The 20105-nt window shown below is 43.0% G+C and overlaps 1 protein-coding gene across 1 annotated transcript in view; it reads left to right on the top strand.

Annotated features, from left to right (window-relative positions):
* The first annotated feature begins 1160 nt into the window (after window positions 1-1160).
* LOC135476478 (argininosuccinate lyase-like) overlaps window positions 1161-20105 on the top strand; it is a 39089-nt gene continuing 20144 nt past the window's right edge. Inside the window, exons 1-7 of the mRNA XM_064756509.1 lie at window positions 1161-1287; window positions 5299-5373; window positions 6477-6584; window positions 7642-7728; window positions 10309-10392; window positions 12283-12437; window positions 16622-16699. Coding sequence (XP_064612579.1) covers window positions 5353-5373; window positions 6477-6584; window positions 7642-7728; window positions 10309-10392; window positions 12283-12437; window positions 16622-16699 — 533 coding nt within the window. The 5' untranslated portion in view covers window positions 1161-1287; window positions 5299-5352. The remainder of the gene's footprint in view (window positions 1288-5298; window positions 5374-6476; window positions 6585-7641; window positions 7729-10308; window positions 10393-12282; window positions 12438-16621; window positions 16700-20105) is intronic.

Below are 20105 nucleotides of genomic sequence, written 5' to 3'. Positions count from 1 at the left end.
TACCCACATGCTTGGCAGAGTTGATACTCATTTCTAACGACTATTCCACACACTTTACATGGCTTAACCTGGCGAGGTGCACCTTGCAGAAGTCCTTAATGCAACTCTGACCACAGAGATTAAAAGAGACACACTTCAGCCACTTGCACATGTTGTGTCCCTTTGGCATCTTGATTGTACTGCTATATCAACAATAGCCTGGGTATCTAAATGCATCCCCAGGCCACGAGAGTGCTGGGCCGTCCCTTGGTCTCTCCGGGTTGGTGGTGTTGGTGTGTGGGGCAATTGTGTACGTAGGTCGGAGCGCGCCTGTCTACACAAGTTTTTGGGACAGTTTTGTACGTACGTCGGAACACGTCATTCTACACAAGTATTGGAGGCAATTTTGTATGTACGTGCCGGAAGCCTAGGTGGCCCGATTTGATTGGTTCATTCCAGCACCCCCCCTCCCCCCGTGCTCCCCCCTTTAATTTCACACTCGCTCCTTCTATTTTGTAATGCAAAATTAGAACATGGCACTTATTTGGCTTGACTTTTTAACTTGTAAGATTGTATATACTTGACCAGAGCTGTTTTAGGATGGATATAGATAGACTTAAAACGTTATTTTATCCATCATTCTAAAACATCTTCATTTGAAACTTACGATAGCATTGCGCAATTGTGTATTGCCATTTTGTTACATGTAAAATGACTTTATAAAACACTAAATATCCTACTGTGTTTTAAAATACCGGTAGGTCTGAAAGTTGATCTGCTTTTTTGATGAATTTATTTGATATAATTATTTGATTCGTGTTTTAAGCCGTACTCAAGAATATCTGACTTATACGAGCAGCATTATAGTGGGAGGAAACCCACGACCATCCGCAGGTTTCTGTCAGACCTTCCCACGTACGACCGGAGATGAAACCAGCATGAGCTGGCCTTGAACTCACCACGACCGCATTGGTGAGAGGCTCCTGGGTCATTACGCTAGCGCGCTAACCAACTGAGCCACGGAAGTCCCCCCTCCTCCCCCCCCCCCCCCCTCATGATGGCTATGATTACTAGCTACGCATTCAGTGCCACCACATCGGCGCTATGTGTGTTCAAGTGTGGGATGGATTTATGGGTTAGAGTTGCCTAGCGTTACGCGCCACAACACATGATATGCAACAGTTTTCTTCCACGAGGCTGACAGAAACACAAGCAGACGATCAAGCCTGGTGTCAGTGTGGTCTCAGACTGCTGGTAAGATAAGCATAACGTGACCTTGATCCAGAAACTGCAGTCAGCGTCAGCCGAGTGAGTAACCCTAGAGTCTTCCACGTTCATGGTTCTGAGTTTCAGTACACATATGAACAGCCTTCGCCGGTGTGCAGATAGTGAGACCATGAAGTACACTAGACCCAAAACCCGAAAGACACCAACTTTTGTCATTCTGGCCTTGGGTCGTTGGAGTCTTAATGCTTTCAGTGTTAATTTCGTGCTCGACGAAGGTCCAGATCAGTTGTCTTTGTTGTCGAACAAGTATCGCGCTAATAAAATACACCTACCGAAAGACCTGCTTCTGAAGCCTGGCACGGTACATGCACCTCGGCGAATCCCGCCATCTTCTCACTGCTCCACTGTGAAGCAGAACATGCGCATAGCTGCTACACTTGGCGGCTTCGTCGAGGTTGTTTTGGTCTCACCAGCAAAATAATGATCTCACACAGAGACATAATTCATCAAAATATGCTGATTGCTGTCAGATATGTAAAGCTAAATTAGAAACTTGGCCCTTGATTATCCCCCTTGTATGCATGATTGACATCACAATATGACATGTATGCATTGAAACATAGCAGTTATTGGAAAAACAAAAGTGTTCAAGGTAAGCATATGGAACTGGGCTGTGGTTTTGTAGGCCTATATGTTCTACAGAGCTATATATTTAAACATGTATGATTTTGTTGTGTAACTGCTGTTGCTAGTACATGTACATTAATTTTAAATTACCAGCTGACCTAAAGCTTTAAGATTACTGTGATTGCATATGTAGTTATAGAAATGTTAAGAATGTTGTTGTAATGTTAACTTTGTCTGTATGCCAATGTTAATGATACTGGTAGTCGGATACAGGAAGGACCACATGTAGGCGTAAGGCAAGGACTTGCATAATGCACCCTTATGCGAATATAACTGCCATCGCGACGTATGGCTTACAGTGCTGGTTACCATCTTATATATGGCTTACAGTGCTGGATACCATCATATATATGGCTGACAGGTCTGGTTACCATCATTTATATGGCTGACAGGGCTGGTTACCATCATATATATGGCTTACAGGGCTGGTTACCATCATATATATGGCTTACAGGGCTGGTTAGCCTCATATTTATGGCTTACAGGGCTGGTTACCATCATATATATGGCTGACAGGTCTGGTTACCATCATATATATGGATGACGGCTAGTTACCATCAGATATATGGCTGACAGAGCTGGTTACCATGCATACACGAACATGCACTTGAAAGAGTTGAGACAATGAAAGATCTTGGGATAACATTAACCACTAATCTGAATTTTAGAGTACACTTCACCAGTGCCGTTAGAAAAGGTTATAAAATGCTTGGTTTTCTCAAGCGATCGTGCATTTCTATTAGAAAAACCAAGTCACTTATATCCCTGTACAGATCTTTAGTTCGCTCCAATTTGGAGTATGGGTCAATTATATGGTCCCCCACCCAAAAATATTTCTCAGACAAGTCAGTTCAAAAAAAAGTTCATCAAATATCGTTGTTTTAAAACTAATGATGCTTATTCCTCTGAAAAATACAGTGCTATGTGTAAATATTTTCAGCTTCCAACACTATCTGATCGTGGCAGAGCTGCCGATTTAACGTTCTTACACAAATATGGGGGCCTCCGTTCAGTTGGTTAGCGCGCTAGCACAGCGTAATAACCCAGGAGTCTCTCACCAATGCGGTTGCTGTGAGTTCAAGTCCAGCTCATGCTGGCTTCCTATCCGGTTGTTTAGTGGGAAGGTCTGACCGCAGGTCTCATATATATGGCTTACGAGGCTGGTTACCATCATATAAATGGCTTACAGTGCTGGTTACCATCATGTATATGGCGGACAGGGCTGGTTATCATCATATATATGGCTGACAGGGCTGGTTACCATGATATATATGGCTTACAGGGCTGGTTACCATAATATATATGGCTTACAGGGCTGTTTACCATCATATATATGGCTTACAGGGCTGGTTGTCATCATGTATATGGCTTACGAGGCTGGTTGCCATCATATATAGGGCTTACGAGGCTGGTTGCCACATCATATCTATGGCTTACAAGGCTTGTTACCATCATATATGTGGCTTATGAGGCTGGTTGCCATCATATATATGGCTGACAAAGCTGGTTACCATCATATATGTGGCTTATGAGGCTGGTTGCCATCATATATATGTAGAGCGTCTGCTTCGGGAGCGGTAGATCCAGGATCAATCCTGGGTCGAGTCACCCTTAAGACTTTAAAAGAGGAAGTTGTAATATTGCCGTTTTCTAATGTTTTGCCAAGAAATGAACTGAAACTGACTGTTCAGCGAGTGGCTCTGTTGTGCAGGCTGCAATGTGATTGGATGTTGAAAGATTCTGAATACTTTCATTTGTTAAGCCAAGTACGGGTGCATGATTACAAAGCCTATAGAGCAGTATCAATCTTGCTAGCAGGAAGATGGTTCACAGTTAAGGGCTGACAAGCGAAATAAAAACTCATGCTCTCACAAAGTAGGCCTGTAAAGGTCATTTGCACAGTTTCCAGTCATACCAGGTATGTGGCACCCCACTGCATTCTAATAGATCATCTAGCCGAGCCACAAGTGAACCCCTGAATTTTTTAGAAAAAAAAATAATTTTAACGGTATGACTTAAGTGACTGCATTAAGTGACGTCAGTCACCGGGCCGTTCTGTTTCAAATTCCTTACCTAAAAGTATGAGTAATAATTCCTGAGCAAAATAACATAAAGAAAGAAAAATATGTGAATTAAACATAAATAAAACAATTTCCTATTGTTTAGGTCTTAACTTGATTGACTGTCTGCTAAGGAGTACTTCATTTAAAGAAAATCTTCCCCTTTAAGAAATGCATTTAATGTGATACTTATGAGGTATCTGCAGGCAAGGCTTACATATATGTGAAAATATGGTATTAATATTAACATATATTTAAACTGTGACTTTAAATCTGAACTGAGTTTGAATTGCAACATAGTCATCTCCAGCTGTGGCAAGGTCTTGGCAATTGGGGGGGTGGGGGGGGGGGGTGGCAGGTCCCCTGACACCCAGCTATTAATAATAGCTAGGATGCTCCTCCCTCATGCCTGTCATTAATCCTGGCTAGGGGTCTGATTACATGAATCCTTCTCAAGATATTTTTAGTATCGGGTGGGTGGATGAAAGTTCTCGACCAAGACACTAGCCTTTAGTACATGAACAGTTATAATAAACCCTGGCTGAAGTAACCATTTGCCAGCTATAACACTGTCGTCACTGGTTTTACTCTCTGTACTGTAAGTCCTTAATTATATCCTGTATAATTGTTGTTGTTTTACCTGTTGTTAATTTCTGTCATACCTGTTTTTCCCCAGAATGACCACCGTACCCAATGACTTTTAACAAGCTGATGTGCATCAAGTAATTTTTGGCTCTAACAATTGATGTTTTAACACAATGATTTTATTCCTTTCACTGCGTACTTGTCATTAAAGCTACACGTACGTGTACTCTCCAGTGCCATGTGGTTTTGAACTCCTGCCCTGGTTCATATAAAGTAAGGTGCCAGTCAACCTGTATTCAAAGTGGAACCTGCATGATGAGGATCATGCATATTTATGATTGAAAGTTAAGATCTCAATAAATCAGAGTAGATGATGGTGAACATTGTAGCTTGATTAAATGAAGGTGTGTACAGAATTTCACCAAAACGGCATGCTGGGCAATAAAGTATCCGATGTGTGTGTTTTAGTGATATGTTTAATTTGAATACTACAGGTATTATCAAGACCTGCAGAACTGATGGGTGTTGGGTAATGCAGCTTTCTGTCAAACATAACTGTTTGACAGTTATACTTACCAGTACATACAAATGTTGTAAATTGCGAAATTTTACACATTTCACACATTTTCCTGGGACAAAAGCAAATAACAGTGGGAATACTGCCTAGAAGTTGTGAAACAGAATGCAATTCTGTTTGATCATGTCATACCTGTATGCATGTAAGTTGATCTATATGTGTTTTTCTCTAATTGGTGTGCAGGTTACTTCCCTGGTGTGTGACAGGCGTATTGAGCAGTTGTCCTCACTCACAAGAATGGCTGGAGAAGCAGGAGAGGTAGGGAATATTTCTCAGTGTTACAGTGGGAATTTCTTACTCCTTTTTCAGGGTTTTCATTTAGAATTGGAGAGTTCAAAAGTAGTTGGCTGAATTGAAAGTCATCATGTCACAATTACTATTGAGTTAAATAGTAAGAATAGTCAAAGTAGGCGGCTACAAGGACGCCAGTAGACAGCTGTTTGCAGCCTGCTACGGGGACGCCAGTAGACAGCTGTTTGCAGCCTGCTACGGGGACGCCAGTAGACAGCTGTTTGCAGCCTGCTATGAGGACGGCAGTAATCTGTCTGCAGCCTGCCATGGGGATGACAGTAGACAGCTGTTTGCAGCCTGCTACGTGGACGGCAGTAGACATCTGTCTGCATCCTGCTTCGGAGACGACAGTAGACAGCTGTTTGCAGCCTGCTACGGGGATGGCAGTAGACAGCTGTCTGCAGCCTGCTACGGGGAAGGCAGTAGACAGCTGTCTGCAGCCTGCTACTTGCCCTTTTTGAACACCCTGCTTCATACACCTGAAGCACTATGCACTCATTCTTCCAAACTGCCAAAGAGAACAAAATTTAATATAATGATCATTAAAAAATTCTTTGTTGGGGATAACTAACCCAAAGGTATCATGAAAAATACGGTCGGGTCAGAAGGGAAAGAGATATGAATTTTAAGAAATTTAAAAAAAATAATAAAAGAAATTCTGTCAAATGCCCCATTTTAGCTTTTTTATTTGTACTATTCAGTGTACAATTTATGCAGAATGTACAGATTTGATTCCCAGAATTACTGTTTTCCACAGCTATACATGTAGCCCAACACTGCTAGCTGAGAGCAATGTTTATTTTCTTTTCACTGGTTTTCACACAAGTCGCAATAGACATTGTATCTAGCTTCCTGCCCATTTTTTTTTTTTTAGCTTTTCCCCCATTATCATGATCCTTTATTAAAGACATAAGGCTACCAAATGGTAAAAGACTGGTACCTTTTACACCAGCAACCAGTTTTTGGATAACATCTTTAATTTATATACTTCTTTCGAAAAATCTTCCATCACTTCACATCACTATATATTGCAATTAGTTATTAGTCTTCCTGTCATGTTTCCCTACCAGGGGACAAAACTCTGGGGTGGGCGTTTCACAGGAGCCACTGATCCAATCATGGAGGGCTTCAATGCTTCTATTGGTTTTGACAAAAGGCTCTGGGCTGCTGATATCCAGGTATGTTCTCATGGATTACCTCCCTTTCTAAAGACATCACTTACATGTATATGAAGATGCTCCAAGGTTTACATATGCAAAACCATACTCCTCACAGTGCATGCATCGATCTCTACTTTTCACTTTACTTCACTGCCACCGCTGATAAATTTTGTACAGAAATCTTGAACAATACCAAGATCACAGGGGTCAGGGTGATGAGGCAGGAAGTGTCAAAAAAAAAACAATCTGTCTGAATCTTTTCTTTAACAGTACTTTATGCACATGCATTTTCTTCATCTAAAGTAGGTACAGCATGATTCTAACCAAACATAAAATAATTTTATTGAGGAATGCTGATTAAATAGTTCCGGTGCCGGTGGTGGTGAGGGGTGGGTGGGGGTGTGGCTCACAAAAAGCTAAACCTAAACGAGGCTAAGAGTAGAGTGAGACGCTTTCGCTGTGAGGAGTATGACACAAAGCGTGTCTGTGTCTGTTTTGTTTTTAATTAAAGTAAATTCAGAAATTCAACAGTAACCCTCCAGAAATTAAATATCCTGTTGATGTCACTTTGAGACGCTAGCAATAAACTGAGCAGCACAAATGTGTAGCTGTGGCACTAAAATTTACACTAAATTCACTCCATCAACACAAAGCAACTGTCAGGCGGGTGACCAGAGAGGTGAAGTGTTCAAGTCCATCCATGTCTGCAGTGGGTAAACTCGTCAGGTCTGTCAGGCTCTTGGTTTAGATTGACCATGGTAGTTTACCTGTGGCACTCGTGTTTCCTTCATTCAGAAATATTCTTGATGATAGAAAAACAACCAGGTGAACACTGTGAGGAGAAAATAAGGATATTGATCTGAAAACAGCTGTGGTTGAAACCTACAGACACATGGAAAAAAAATAAATGATCAAAAAACAAAGGAGAGACAAAAATAGTCGATACAAAGTGATGCACAAATAAATGAATAGTTGAGGTGCACTTTTAAGGTTTGAAGAGTTATGTCAGTGAATGTTGTTGTATATCAACATACAAAATTACCTGGGTTATCCATGATTACCTGTGTGTGACCAGGGCAGCCAGGCATATGCCAGAGCCATTGAGAAAGCTGGTCTTATTACCGGTGAGGAGTCTACAGCCATTATAGAGGGCCTGAACAAGGTGGGTAACTCATGCATGCGGATAGACATGTACATAGGGCCCATATTTCTCAAACATCTTAAGTCTTAAATCCAAAAATTCAAACACAACTACAGTTAAAATCGTTTTGCTCCAGGAAGTTTAAACAATCTACCTACTGCAGTATGAGTTATTTTCTTTTCTTCTTTCGATCCTAATGAGTGGGTCGGGACATGTGCATAAAATGGGGGTGGAGACCTTTACTCAAATGTTGACCGGCTGTCTACTAGGGTGGAGACCTTTACTCAAATGTTGACCGGCTGTCTACTTGGGTGGAGACCTTTACTCAAATGTTGACCCGCTGTCTACTTGGGTGGAGACCTTTACTCGAATGTTGACCGGCTGTCTACTTGGGTGGAGACCTTTACTCTAATGTTGATTGGATGTAACCTTTAATATAAAGTTGTCTGTCTGTCTAATGGAGTTACACCTTTACACTGATGTTGTTTGTAAGTCAAATAGGATGAGACTTTTATTCTATTCTTGTCTGTCTGTCTGTCTAATGGGGATGAGACCTTTGTTCCAATGTTGACTGGTTGTCTGTCTGTCAAGGAATGAAACCTTTACTCTTAATGTTGTCTGTGTGTTTAATGTGAGTGAAACCTGGACTCTTATTTTGTCTGTCTGATGGGTATGAGACCTTTACTCTTATGTTGTCTGTCTGATTTGTTGTGTCATGTGGTGAGACTTTTAGCCTTATGTTGCCTGTCTGTTTAAATGGGTGTGACCTTTACTCTTATTTTGTCTGTCTAATGGTTGGGAGACCCTTACTCTTATGTTGTCCTTTTGTCAAGAGGTGAGACCTTTACTCAGATTTTGACTGGCGGACATCTTTTGCTAATGCTGTCTGTCTATTTCAGGCTGGTGAGACCTTTAATGTTGTCTATCTGCCTAATGAGGATGAGACGTTTACTCTAATGTTGTCTGGCTGTACAATGGGGTTGAGACCTTTACTCTAATGTCGTCTTTCTGTGTAGTAGGGTCAAGACCTTTTAATACTCTTATGCTGACTGGCTGTCTAATGGTTGGGAGACCTTTACTCTTATGTTTGTCTAAAGGGGATGAAATCTTTACTCTCATGTCTGTCTGTCTAATGGGCTGAGACCGTTACTGTTATGTTTGTCTGTCTGTCTGTCTGTCTAATGGGATGAAACCTTTACGCTTATGATGTCTGTCTGATGGTATTGAGACGTTTACTCTAATTTTGTCTGGCAGTCTAATGGAGCATCATCTTCATCTAATGTTGTCTGTCTATTTAATGGGTGAGACCTTTAATCTAATGTTGATTGGTTGTCTAATGAGGTGAGACATTTAACCTTATGTTGCCTGTCAGCCTAATGGGGTGAGACATTTATTCTCTGCTGTCTATTCACTGAGTGTGGGGTCTACACTCTTATGTTGATTGGCTGATTGTCTAATGGGGTGAGACTTTTACTCTAATGTTGTCTGTCTGTCTGTCTGTCTAATGGGGTGAGACCTTTGGCCTTACGTTTTCTGTTTGTCTAATGGGGATGAGCCCAAGCTGTAATTTTGATTGGCTGTCTAATGGGGCGACATCTTTATCTAATGTTGGCTGTTTGTCTAATGGGGATGAGCCCATGCTGTAATTTTGACTGGCTGTCTAATGGGGCGACATCTTTATCTAATGTTGTCTGTTTGTCTAATGGGGATGAACCCATGCTGTAATTTTGACTGGCTGTCTAATGGGGCGACATCTTTATCTAATGTTGTCTGTTTGCCTAATGAGGATGAGACCTTTACTCTAATTTTTTCTGTCTATTGGGGTGAGACCTTTACTGTTATGTTGTTTTTCTAATTGGGTGAGACTTATACTCTTATGTTGTCTGTCTGTCTAATGGGGATGAGATCTTAACTCTAATGTTGACTGGCTGTCCAATGGGGTCGAGACCTTTACTTCAAATGTTGTCTTTCTAGTGGAGGTGAGACCTTTAATCTAATGTCATCTGTCTAGTGGGTTCGAGACCTTTTAATATTCTAAATGTTGACTGATTGTCTAATGGTTATGAGACCTTTACTCTTATGTTTGTCTGTCTGAAGTGGATGAGACCTTTACTCTTATGTCATCTGTCTGTCTAATGGGGATGGGACCTTTACTCTAATTTTGACTGACTGTCTAATGAGGCGACATCTTTATATAATGTTGTGTGTCTATTTAGTGTGGGTGAAATCATGCCAATCTGGTGTTGATTGGCTATTCAGTTTGGCTGGAGTTTACACTCTGATGTTGATTGGATATTCAGTTTGGGTGGGGTATACACTCTGATGTTGATTGGCTATTCAGTTTGGGTCAGGTTTACACTCTGATGTTGATTAGCTAATCATTTTGGGAAGGGTTAACGCCTTGATGTTGACTCTCTATTCAGTTTAGATGAGGTCTACAATCTCTTGTTAATGTGATGTTGATGTTGATTTTCTGTTTAGTTTGGGTGGGATGTACACTCTAATGTTGATTGGCCATTCAGTTTGGGTGGGGTTTACACTCTAATGTTGATTGGCCATTCAGTTTGGGTGGAGTTTACACTCTGATGATTGGTTGTTCAGGTTCATGAGGAGTGGGCCAGTGGGAAGTTCGAGCTCCAATCTGGTGATGAGGACATCCACACAGCCAATGAGAGAAGACTTACAGTAAGACAAAGTCATACGTGTATTAGCAAAACATTTATTCAGAATTTCCTTTATTCAGACCGGCCCCGATAGCACAGCTTCGGGAGCGATAGATCCAGGGTCAGTCCTGCATGGGTCGAGTCACACCTAAGACTTTAAAAGAGGAAGTTGTAACTTCCTCACTTGGCGTTTAGCATGAAGGGATAGTGCACCGACTGGTTGACCCGTATCAGTCTTACTGGCTTACTTTCCTTTGGTAAGGCATCTCAGTGAAGCTGCACTAGATAAAAGAGCGGTGGAAATCCGTCCTGCAACAAGGAGGCACATTACACGTGCATGCACCCTAATGATTCCTTCGGCGTCATATGACTGAAAAATTGTTGAGTACGACGTTAAACCCCAATGACTCACTCACTTACTCCTTTTTCAGTCCTCTATTCTTACAGAGGCTTATGTGCCATTGTCTGTAAATTTGTGACTCTGTGTAAACATGGTAGAAGTTTTGATTCTTAAATGTGCTCCCTATCTCTAAATTTTTACTGCTTAGGACATTACCAATCAACCGCACATTCAGTCATTTCATCATGTAAAATCTGATGATTAACATGGTCATCTTTCTGACAGCTTTGGTTTTGCCATTATCTGATTAGCCTATGCATGTCTAGTTAAAGTGAAAGACAGCACCTAACTAACGCTTATGTCCACTGAAAGTCTACCATTCAAAATACCTTAAACCGGCATTAAATAATTTATTAGGTTTTTTTTCAAGCCAGTAAAATTTAGTGACACTTTGTCATGACACAGCTTTAGCGTGTCTCCATTATCGACAGCAAGGTGACATCATATGTGTACTCCAGCTCTCTAACATTGAAGGTATTTTCCGTATTATAAGCAAAGCAGTAGCCTGTGGCAGATAAAAGTTGTGCACTTCAGTGATAAAGATCGAAGTGGTAAGTAGCTTTCTCGGAAATTGGACACACATGGATATTTCTTCCACTGCTTGAACTGTTGACACAGTAAGCCTGCTATATCATTTACTGTTTAAGTAAACTACAGGTGCAAGGTCGGGGTATTCCTGGTTCTGGTCGTAGCCTCCGGAGGAGTTGTGCTGGTGATTTTGACCCTTACAAAATTACAATAGGATTGTTGTACAGCTAGATTAATGCTCAATTCTGTCTCATATGGATATAAATCTAGGCACCACTGAGGCAGATCTAGGCATTCAACTCTTGCTGAATTTTATGCTTCAGTTGCTGACCTAGTTGTCACGGACGTCAGAAGACACCTCCTTAGCTTGAACACGTTTCAATAATTTTACTGAACGCTAAAATGAATGACAAAAAATGCACTTGTATAATTTGAACAGTGTGTCTAAGTTCGCCTAGGGTCTACTGGGGGCGGTTTGGGCCGAGACAGTATGCTACTGCCAGACATAACTTATACCATTGTTGAACATTACACGGCTTGTAAATCAACTAATTTCACGTCTGTGGTGGTTTGTGAATGATACAGACCTGCGCCACAACACTGTGTGAAATGGCCCTTCAGCTACACGTAACTAAATCGTTGTAAATGATTTCAAAATGATGTCTTAAGCAGTAGTCCTGTGTTATCATATGTCACTTCATGGAGAGAATGGGTAAAGGTTACATCACAGTCTGATAGCAACGTGTTTGATTGGATGAAATTCTCAAGATGTCTGCCTCAATCCACACCCGCCATTTGTGCAGTATTGAGTACATGTTATTTGGTGAAATCGTAAATCATTAAAATAATAAAGTATGATATTTTTGGGAAGCCAGTTTTCAATTGAAATATGTTTTAGCCAGGTGCTGCCTTGTCCTTTATATCCATTATTCATCAGTCCATTTGTCCATCTGCCATAGAAATGTGTATAAAGTTTTCCCATAGGAGCTGATTGGAGAAGCTGGAAGAAAGCTGCACACAGGCCGCAGTCGTAATGACCAGGTTGCCACGGATACGCGTATCTGGCTGCGTGACAACATCCTGGTGCTCAGAGATCACATCCTTGACCTGACCAGTGTCTTGGTGAAGCGAGCCATTCAGTGAGTACATAGTGCTCATGGTGTTTGTGACTGATTTATTTATTTATTTATTTGATTAGTGTTTTATTCCATACTCAAGAATATTTCAGTTATACGACAGCGGGCACCATTATGGTGGGAGGAAACCCACGACCATCTGCAGGTTGCTGCAGACCTTCCCACGCACGGCCGGAGAGGAAGCCAGCATGAGCTGGACTTGAACTCACAGTGACCGCATTGGTGAGAGACTCCTGGGTCATTACGCTGCGCTGACGCACTAACCAACTGAGCCACGGAGGCCCCGCTGTTTGTGAATGAAGATGCCAGTCAAACATTACACACCATTTTACAGGATTACAGCCACTGTACTGAGAGGTTTTTGTTGCAAGTTTTCTTTTTTCTCAATGGCATTTCAAAATTTTTTTCCTTGTAGTACTATTTCACATGACTGAAACTAAATAAAGCTTTTATGCATTTATTATAAAAGTTTATGAGACTTTGTTGTGGAATATATATGTTTGAGAAAAGATTTTCAGGGCCTGAAAATTAATTGGGTTTTTTTTTTTGACTTGCCCATGTGGGGACAGAGGGATAGGTGTGGTCATATGTTTTCTTGTGATCGGAATTACTTTATATAAACTTTTCATTTGATTTGCATTTAGAAAATGTGCCTTACATATTCATGTTTGTATCTGGTGCATTCATGTACTAAGTGCCACACCTTGAACTACGTAGATACATTCCAAAATATAACCTCACACATATGTAGCCTTCCTGTAATAATTTAGTGTCATTCAGCTCTCCCCCTGCACAGCTGTTATTGCACGGACACCCAGTGGGATTGGCCACAGTATGAAATCATAAAACCAATGTTTGCTAACATGGAAATAATCCAGTGTCCTGTGGCTCTATCGTTATGAATGGTTTCCTGTGACAAACTATTTGGCTTACTAAGCTCCATGTAATAGCTTTGTTGGCACCTGATGTTGTGTCCTCCTTTTGTGTTTTGTGGGGCCTTCGTGGCTCAGTCGGTTAGCGCGCTAGCGCAGCGCAATGACCCAGAAGTCTCTCACCAATGCGCTCGCTGTGAGTTCAAGTCCAGCTCATGTTGGCTTCCTCTCCAGCTGTACGTGGGAAGGTCTGCCAGCAACCTGCAGATGGTCATGGGTTTCCCCCGGGCTGTGCTTGGTTTCCACCCACCATAATGCTGGCCGCCGTCGTATAAGTGAAATATTCTTGAATACGGTGTAGAACACCAATCAAATAAATCCTTTTGTGTTTTGGCATGATAAGCAACCATACAGTTGTAAATGTCAGCATGTTAATTTCCACATACAAACCACAAGCAGGCTAGCAGCACTCATCTGTTATTCCAGCAGAGTATGTTACATTTCCACAGGCAAACTTCATTTACTTACTGCTGAACTTTCCACACAGCTGTGTGTCTTTCTACTGGATAGTACACATTCTGACATTCCTACAGAGCATGTCCCTTTTCCACAGACAAACTACAAGCAGACTAGTGGCACACTTCTAGCATTCCACAATCAGGCTGGTGGCGCATTTCTGGCATTCCAACAGAGCATGCCCACTTTCCACTGACAAACCACAAGCAGGCTGGTGTCACATTTCTGGCATTCAAACAGAGCAAGCCCACTTTCCACAGACAAACCACAATCGGGCTAGTGGCACATTTCTGGCATTCCAACAGAAAATGCTCACTTTCCACAGACAAACCACAAGCAGGCTGGTGGTGCATTTCTGGCATTCCAACAGAGCATGCCCACTTTCCACAGACAAACCACAAGCAGGCTGGTGGCACATTTCAGGCATTCCAACAGAACATGCCCACTTTCCACAGACAAACCACAAGCAGGCTGGTGGCACATTTCTGGCATTCCAACAGAGCATGCCCACTTCCCACAGACAAACCACACGCAGGCTTGTGGCACATTTCTGGCATTCCAACAGAACATGCCCACTTTCCACAGACAAACCACACGCAGGCTGGTGGCACATTTCTGGCATTCCAACAGAGCATGCCCACTTCCCACAGACAAACCACACGCAGGCTTGTGGCACATTTCTGGCATTCCAACAGAGCATTCCCACTTCCCACAGACAAATCACAATCAGGCTAGTGGCACATTTCTGGCATTCCAACAGAGCATGCCCATTTTCCACGGACAAACCACAATCAGGCTGGTGGCACATTTCTGGCATTCCAACAGATCATGCCCACTTTCCACAGACAACCACAAGCAGGCTGGTGGCACATTCCTGGCATTTCAACAGAGCATGCCCACTTTCCACAGACAAACCACACGCAGGCTGGTGGCACATTTCTGGCATTCCAACAGAGCAAGCCCACTTTCCACAGACAAACCACAAGCAGGCTTGTGGCGCATTTCTGGCATTCCAACAGAGCATGCCCACTTTCCACAGACAAACCACAAGCAGGCTGGTGGCACATTTCAGGCATTCCAACAGAGCAAGCCCACTTTCCACAGACAAACCACAATCAGGCTAGTGGCACATTTCTGGCATTCCAACAGAAAATGCCCGCTTCCCACAGACAAACCACATGCAGGCTTGTGGCACATTTCTGGCATTCCAACAGAGCATGCCCACTTCTCACAGACAAACCACACGCAGACTTGTGGCGCATTTCTGGCATTCCAACAGAGCATGCCCACTTTCCACAGACAAACCACAAGCAGGCTTGTGACGCATTTCTGGCATTCCAACAGAGCATGCCCACTTCCCACAGACAAACCACACGCAGGCTTGTGGCACATTTCTGGCATTCCAACAGAGCATGCCCACTTCCCACAGACAAATCACACGCAGGCTTGTTGCACATTTCTGGCATTCCAACAGAGCATGCCCACTTCCCACAGACAAACCACGCAGGCTGGTGGCGCATTTCTGGCATTCCAACAGAGCCTGCCCACTTTCCACAGACAAACCACACGCAGGTTTGTGGCACATTTCTGGCATTCCAACAGAGCATGCCCACTCTCCACTGACAAACCACAAGCAGATTAGTGGCACATTTCTGGCATTCCAACAGAGCATGCCCACATCCCACAGACAAACCACACGCAGGCTGGTGGTGCATTTCTGGCATGCCAACAGAGCATTCCCACTTCCCACAGACAAACCACATGCAGGCTGGTGGCACATTTCTGGCATTCCAACAGAGCATGCCCACTTCCCACAGACAAACCACACGCAGGCTTGTGGCACATTTCTGGCATTCCAACAGAGCATGCCCACTTCCCACAGACAAACCACACGCAGGCTTGTGGCACATTTCTGGCATTCCAACAGAGCATTCCCACTTCCCACAGACAAACCACTCGCAGGCTAGTGGCACATTTCTGGCATTCCAACAGAGCATGCCCACTTCCAACAGAGCATGCCCACTTCCCACAGACAAACCACAATCAGGCTAGTGGCACATTTCTGGCATTCCAACAGATCATGCCCACTTCCCACAGACAAACCACAAGCAGATTAGTGGCACATTTCTGGCATTCCAACAGAGCAAGCCCATTTTCCACAGACAAACCACAAGCAGGCTAGTGGCACATTTCTGGCATTCCAACAGAGCATGCCCACTTCCCACAGACAAACCACAATCAGGCTAGTGGCACATTTCTGGCATTCCAACAGAGCATGCCCACTTCCCACAGACAAACCACAAGCAGATTAGTGGCACATTTCTGGCATTCCAACAGAGCAAGCCCATTTTCCACAGACAAACCACACGCAGGCTAGTGGCACATTTCTGGCATTCCAACAGAGCATGCCCACTTCCCACAGACAAACCACAATCAGGCTAGTGGCACATTTCTGGCATTCCAACAGAGCATGCCCACTTCCCACAGACAAACCACAATCAGATAAGTGGCACATTTCTGGCATTCCAACAGAGCATGCCCACTTCCCACAGACAAACCACAAGCAGATTAGTGGCACATTTCTGGCATTCCAACAGAGCATGCCCACTTTCCACTGACAAACCACAATCAGGCTAGTGGCACATTTCTGGCATTCCAACAGAGCATGCCCACTTTCCACCGACAAACCACAATCAGGCTAGTGGCACATTTCTGGCATTCCAACAGAGAACTTTAGTCTTTCTCTGAATAAACAACAGCCATCAGTTAAGCCAATTTGTGAAACTTTTCTTGTTGCAGAGAGATAGACATACTGATGCCTGGATACACTCATCTGCAGAGGGCTCAGCCAATCAAATGGAGTCACTGGTTACTTAGGTGATTCATTTTTCTTTAATGGTAATCCTTGAATGTTTTTGTTCTGCTAAACCTCTTGTGTACAAACCTCTACAATATCCATATACATGTACAATGTATATAGAGATCTATACTCGTTCAATACCGACATGGGAAGAAGAAAAGTTCCATTTTTGTTTATTCTTTTTACATCTAAGTCATATCTGCCATCCTTATCAATACTTTCCATCTATTCTGTACCCAGGTTCCTTAAGAAACAGATTTATGTGGGTGGAAATAACAAATAATTTTATCTTAAATATTTCTGACGAGAGATGAAACATATAAATGGCCATAAAAATTTTGTTCTGACTTTGTAAGAATCTGGAATTCTTACAAAGCTGTCGGAAGCAGCATATTATCTTGGTTATGCAACATAACAAAAAATAAAAAGGTTTCCTTTTTGTGGAATACTTTAATGCTGCATATATACATTTCCCCTGGTGTTGTCATTTTTCTTTGGATGAGCATTGGGTACTTCCATTGCTTAGCTTCCTTACAAGATATGTCATGTACTGTTTGACCTTGTGTAAGTAACTTTCAGCGCTGCGACTGGGTGTTGCATCTGTCTAGGGGATGTCAGGGTCACTAGATTGGTTTATATATCATTTCAGGAAGGAAAAGCAATTTTAAAAGACATTGATAGTGAGGGCTCCATAAGCCAATCAGATATTATACATACTACATGTAGCTAACTACAGAAGTAATTATTAATCATCAAAAGAAAATGAAAATACTCAGGAATATAACACGTGCTGGTCTGGCTTTGAAAGCCATGTGATTCTTAACGTGTATGGCAAATTTGTTTTATAGTGGTTTCCTGATCCACCCTGGGCCTGCAGTGCAGCCAACTTCATACACAATTTAATAGACTTTGCCAACTTCATACACAATTTAATAGACTTTGCCAACTTCATACACAATTTAATAGACTTTGCCAACTTCATACACATTTTAATAGACTTTGCCAACTTCATACACAATTTAATAGGCTTTGCCAACTTCATACACAATTTAATAGACTTTGCCAACTTCATACACATTTTAATAGACTTTGCCAACTTCATACACATTTTAATAGACTTTGCCAACTTCATACACAATTTAATAGACTTTGCCATTTTCATGTACAATTTAATGGGCTTTGCCAAAGTTACAGTAAATAAAATGAAAAAATCTGCCAGGAAGTACTGAATGATCAGTAACTGAACGATCGGTTGTTCAAAGCTTAAAACCCGTAATCGATTTTTTGATTATGTTAACCATCCAAATTCAATGGCCTGTATCAAGTGGATGCTAATTTCACTATGGTTAACCAGGTGTCAGTAAGTGTCAGTGCTGTGACTGAGTGTGGCATGTCTGTCAAGGGGATGCTTCTGTTATTACAGTTGACTTAGTGTCAGTAACTGTCAGTCCGGTGGTGTGACAAAACAGATGTTTGAGTCAAACAGATAGTCTAGTCAATTTGGTTGACCTGGTGTGAGTAACTGTTAGTGCTGTGACTGGGTTTGGGCTCTATCAAGGGGATGTTAATGTCATGACAGTTAATAACCAGGTGTCAGTCACTATCAGTGCTGTAACTTGCTGTGTCATCGGTGAAGGGGATGCTAATGTCACTACAGTTGACCTGGTTTCGGTAACTGTCAGTGTTTTGACTCGCATCTGCTAATGTCACTCCACTTCACCTTGAGCCACTAGCTGGCTGTGCTGTGACTGGGTGTTGCATCTATTAAGGAGATATGCTAATGTCACTCCACCTGACCTTGTGTCAGTAGCTGTCTGTGCTGTGACGGGGTGTTACATCTGTCGAGGAGATATGCTAATGTCACTCCACCTGACCTTGTGTCAGTAGCTGTCTGTGCTGTGACTGGGTGTTGCATCTGTCGAGGAGATATGTTAATGTCACTCCACCTGACCTTGTGTCAGTAGCTGTCTGTGCTGTGACTGGGTGTTGCATCTGTCGAGGAGATATGTTAATGTCACTCCACCTGACCTTGTGTCAGTAGCTGTCTGTGCTGTGACTGGGTGTTGCATCTGTCGAGGAGATATGCTAATGTCACTCCACCTGACCTTGTGTCAGTAGCTGTCTGTGTTGTGACTGGGTGTTGCATCTGTCGAGGAGATATGCTAATGTCACTCCACCTGACCTTGTGTCAGTAGCTGTCTGTGTTGTGACTGGGTGTTGCATCTGTCAAGGAGATATGCTAATGTCACTCCACCTGACCTTGTGTCAGTAGCTGTCTGTGTTGTGACTGGGTGTTGCATCTGTCGAGGAGATATGCTAATGTCACTCCACCTGACCTTGTGTCAGTAGCTGTCTGTGCTGTGACTGGGTGTTGCATCTGTCGAGGAGATATGCTAATGTCACTCCACCTGACCTTGTGTCAGTAGCTGTCCGTGCTGTGACTGGGTGTTGCATCTGTCGAGGAGATATGCTAATGTCACTCCACCTGACCTTGTGTCAGTAGCTGTCTGTGCTGTGACTGGGTGTTGCATCTGTCGAGGAGATATGCTAATGTCACTCCACCTGACCTTGTGTCAGTAGCTGTCTGTGCTGTGACTGGGTGTTGCATCTATTAAGGAGATATGCTAATGTCACTCCACCTGACCTTGTGTCAGTAGCTGTCTGTGCTGTGACTGGGTGTTGCATCTGTCGAGGAGATATGCTGATGTCACGCCACCTGACCTTGTGTCAGTAGCTGTCTGTGCTGTGACTGGGTGTTGCATCTGTCGAGGAGATATGCTGATGTCACGCCACCTGACCTTGTGTCAGTAGCTGTCTGTGCTGTGACTGGGTGTTGCATCTGTCGAGGAGATATGCTGATGTCTTGCCACCTGACCTTGTGTCAGTAGCTGTCTGTGCTGTGACTGGGTGTTGCATCTGTTGAGGAGATATGCTAATGTCACTCCACTTCACCTTGAGCCACTAGCTGTCTGTGCTGTGACTGGGTGTTGCATCTGTTAAGGAGATATGCTAATGTCACTCCACCTGACCTTGTGTCAGTAGCTGTCTGTGCTGTGACTGGGTGTTGCATCTGTCGAGGAGATATGCTAATGTCACTCCACCTGACCTTGTGTCAGTAGCTGTCTGTGCTGTGACTGGGTGTTGCATCTGTCGAGGAGATATGCTAATGTCACTCCACCTGACCTTGTGTCAGTAGCTGTCTGTGCTGTGACTGGGTGTTGCATCTGTCGAGGAGATATGCTAATGTCACTCCACCTGACCTTGTGTCAGTAGCTGTCTGTGCTGTGACTGGGTGTTGCATCTATAAAGGAGATATGCTAATGTCACTCCACCTGACCTTGTGACAGTAGCTGTCTGTGCTGTGACTGGGTGTTGCATCTGTTAAGGAGATATGCTAATGTCACTCCACCTGCCCTTGTGTCA

The sequence above is a fragment of the Liolophura sinensis genome, chromosome 10 (assembly GCF_032854445.1).
Source record: "Liolophura sinensis isolate JHLJ2023 chromosome 10, CUHK_Ljap_v2, whole genome shotgun sequence".
NCBI lineage: Eukaryota > Metazoa > Mollusca > Polyplacophora > Chitonida > Chitonidae > Liolophura > Liolophura sinensis.
Note: the sequence above shows the minus strand (reverse complement) of the source record. Positions and strands in the feature narration are given on the sequence as shown.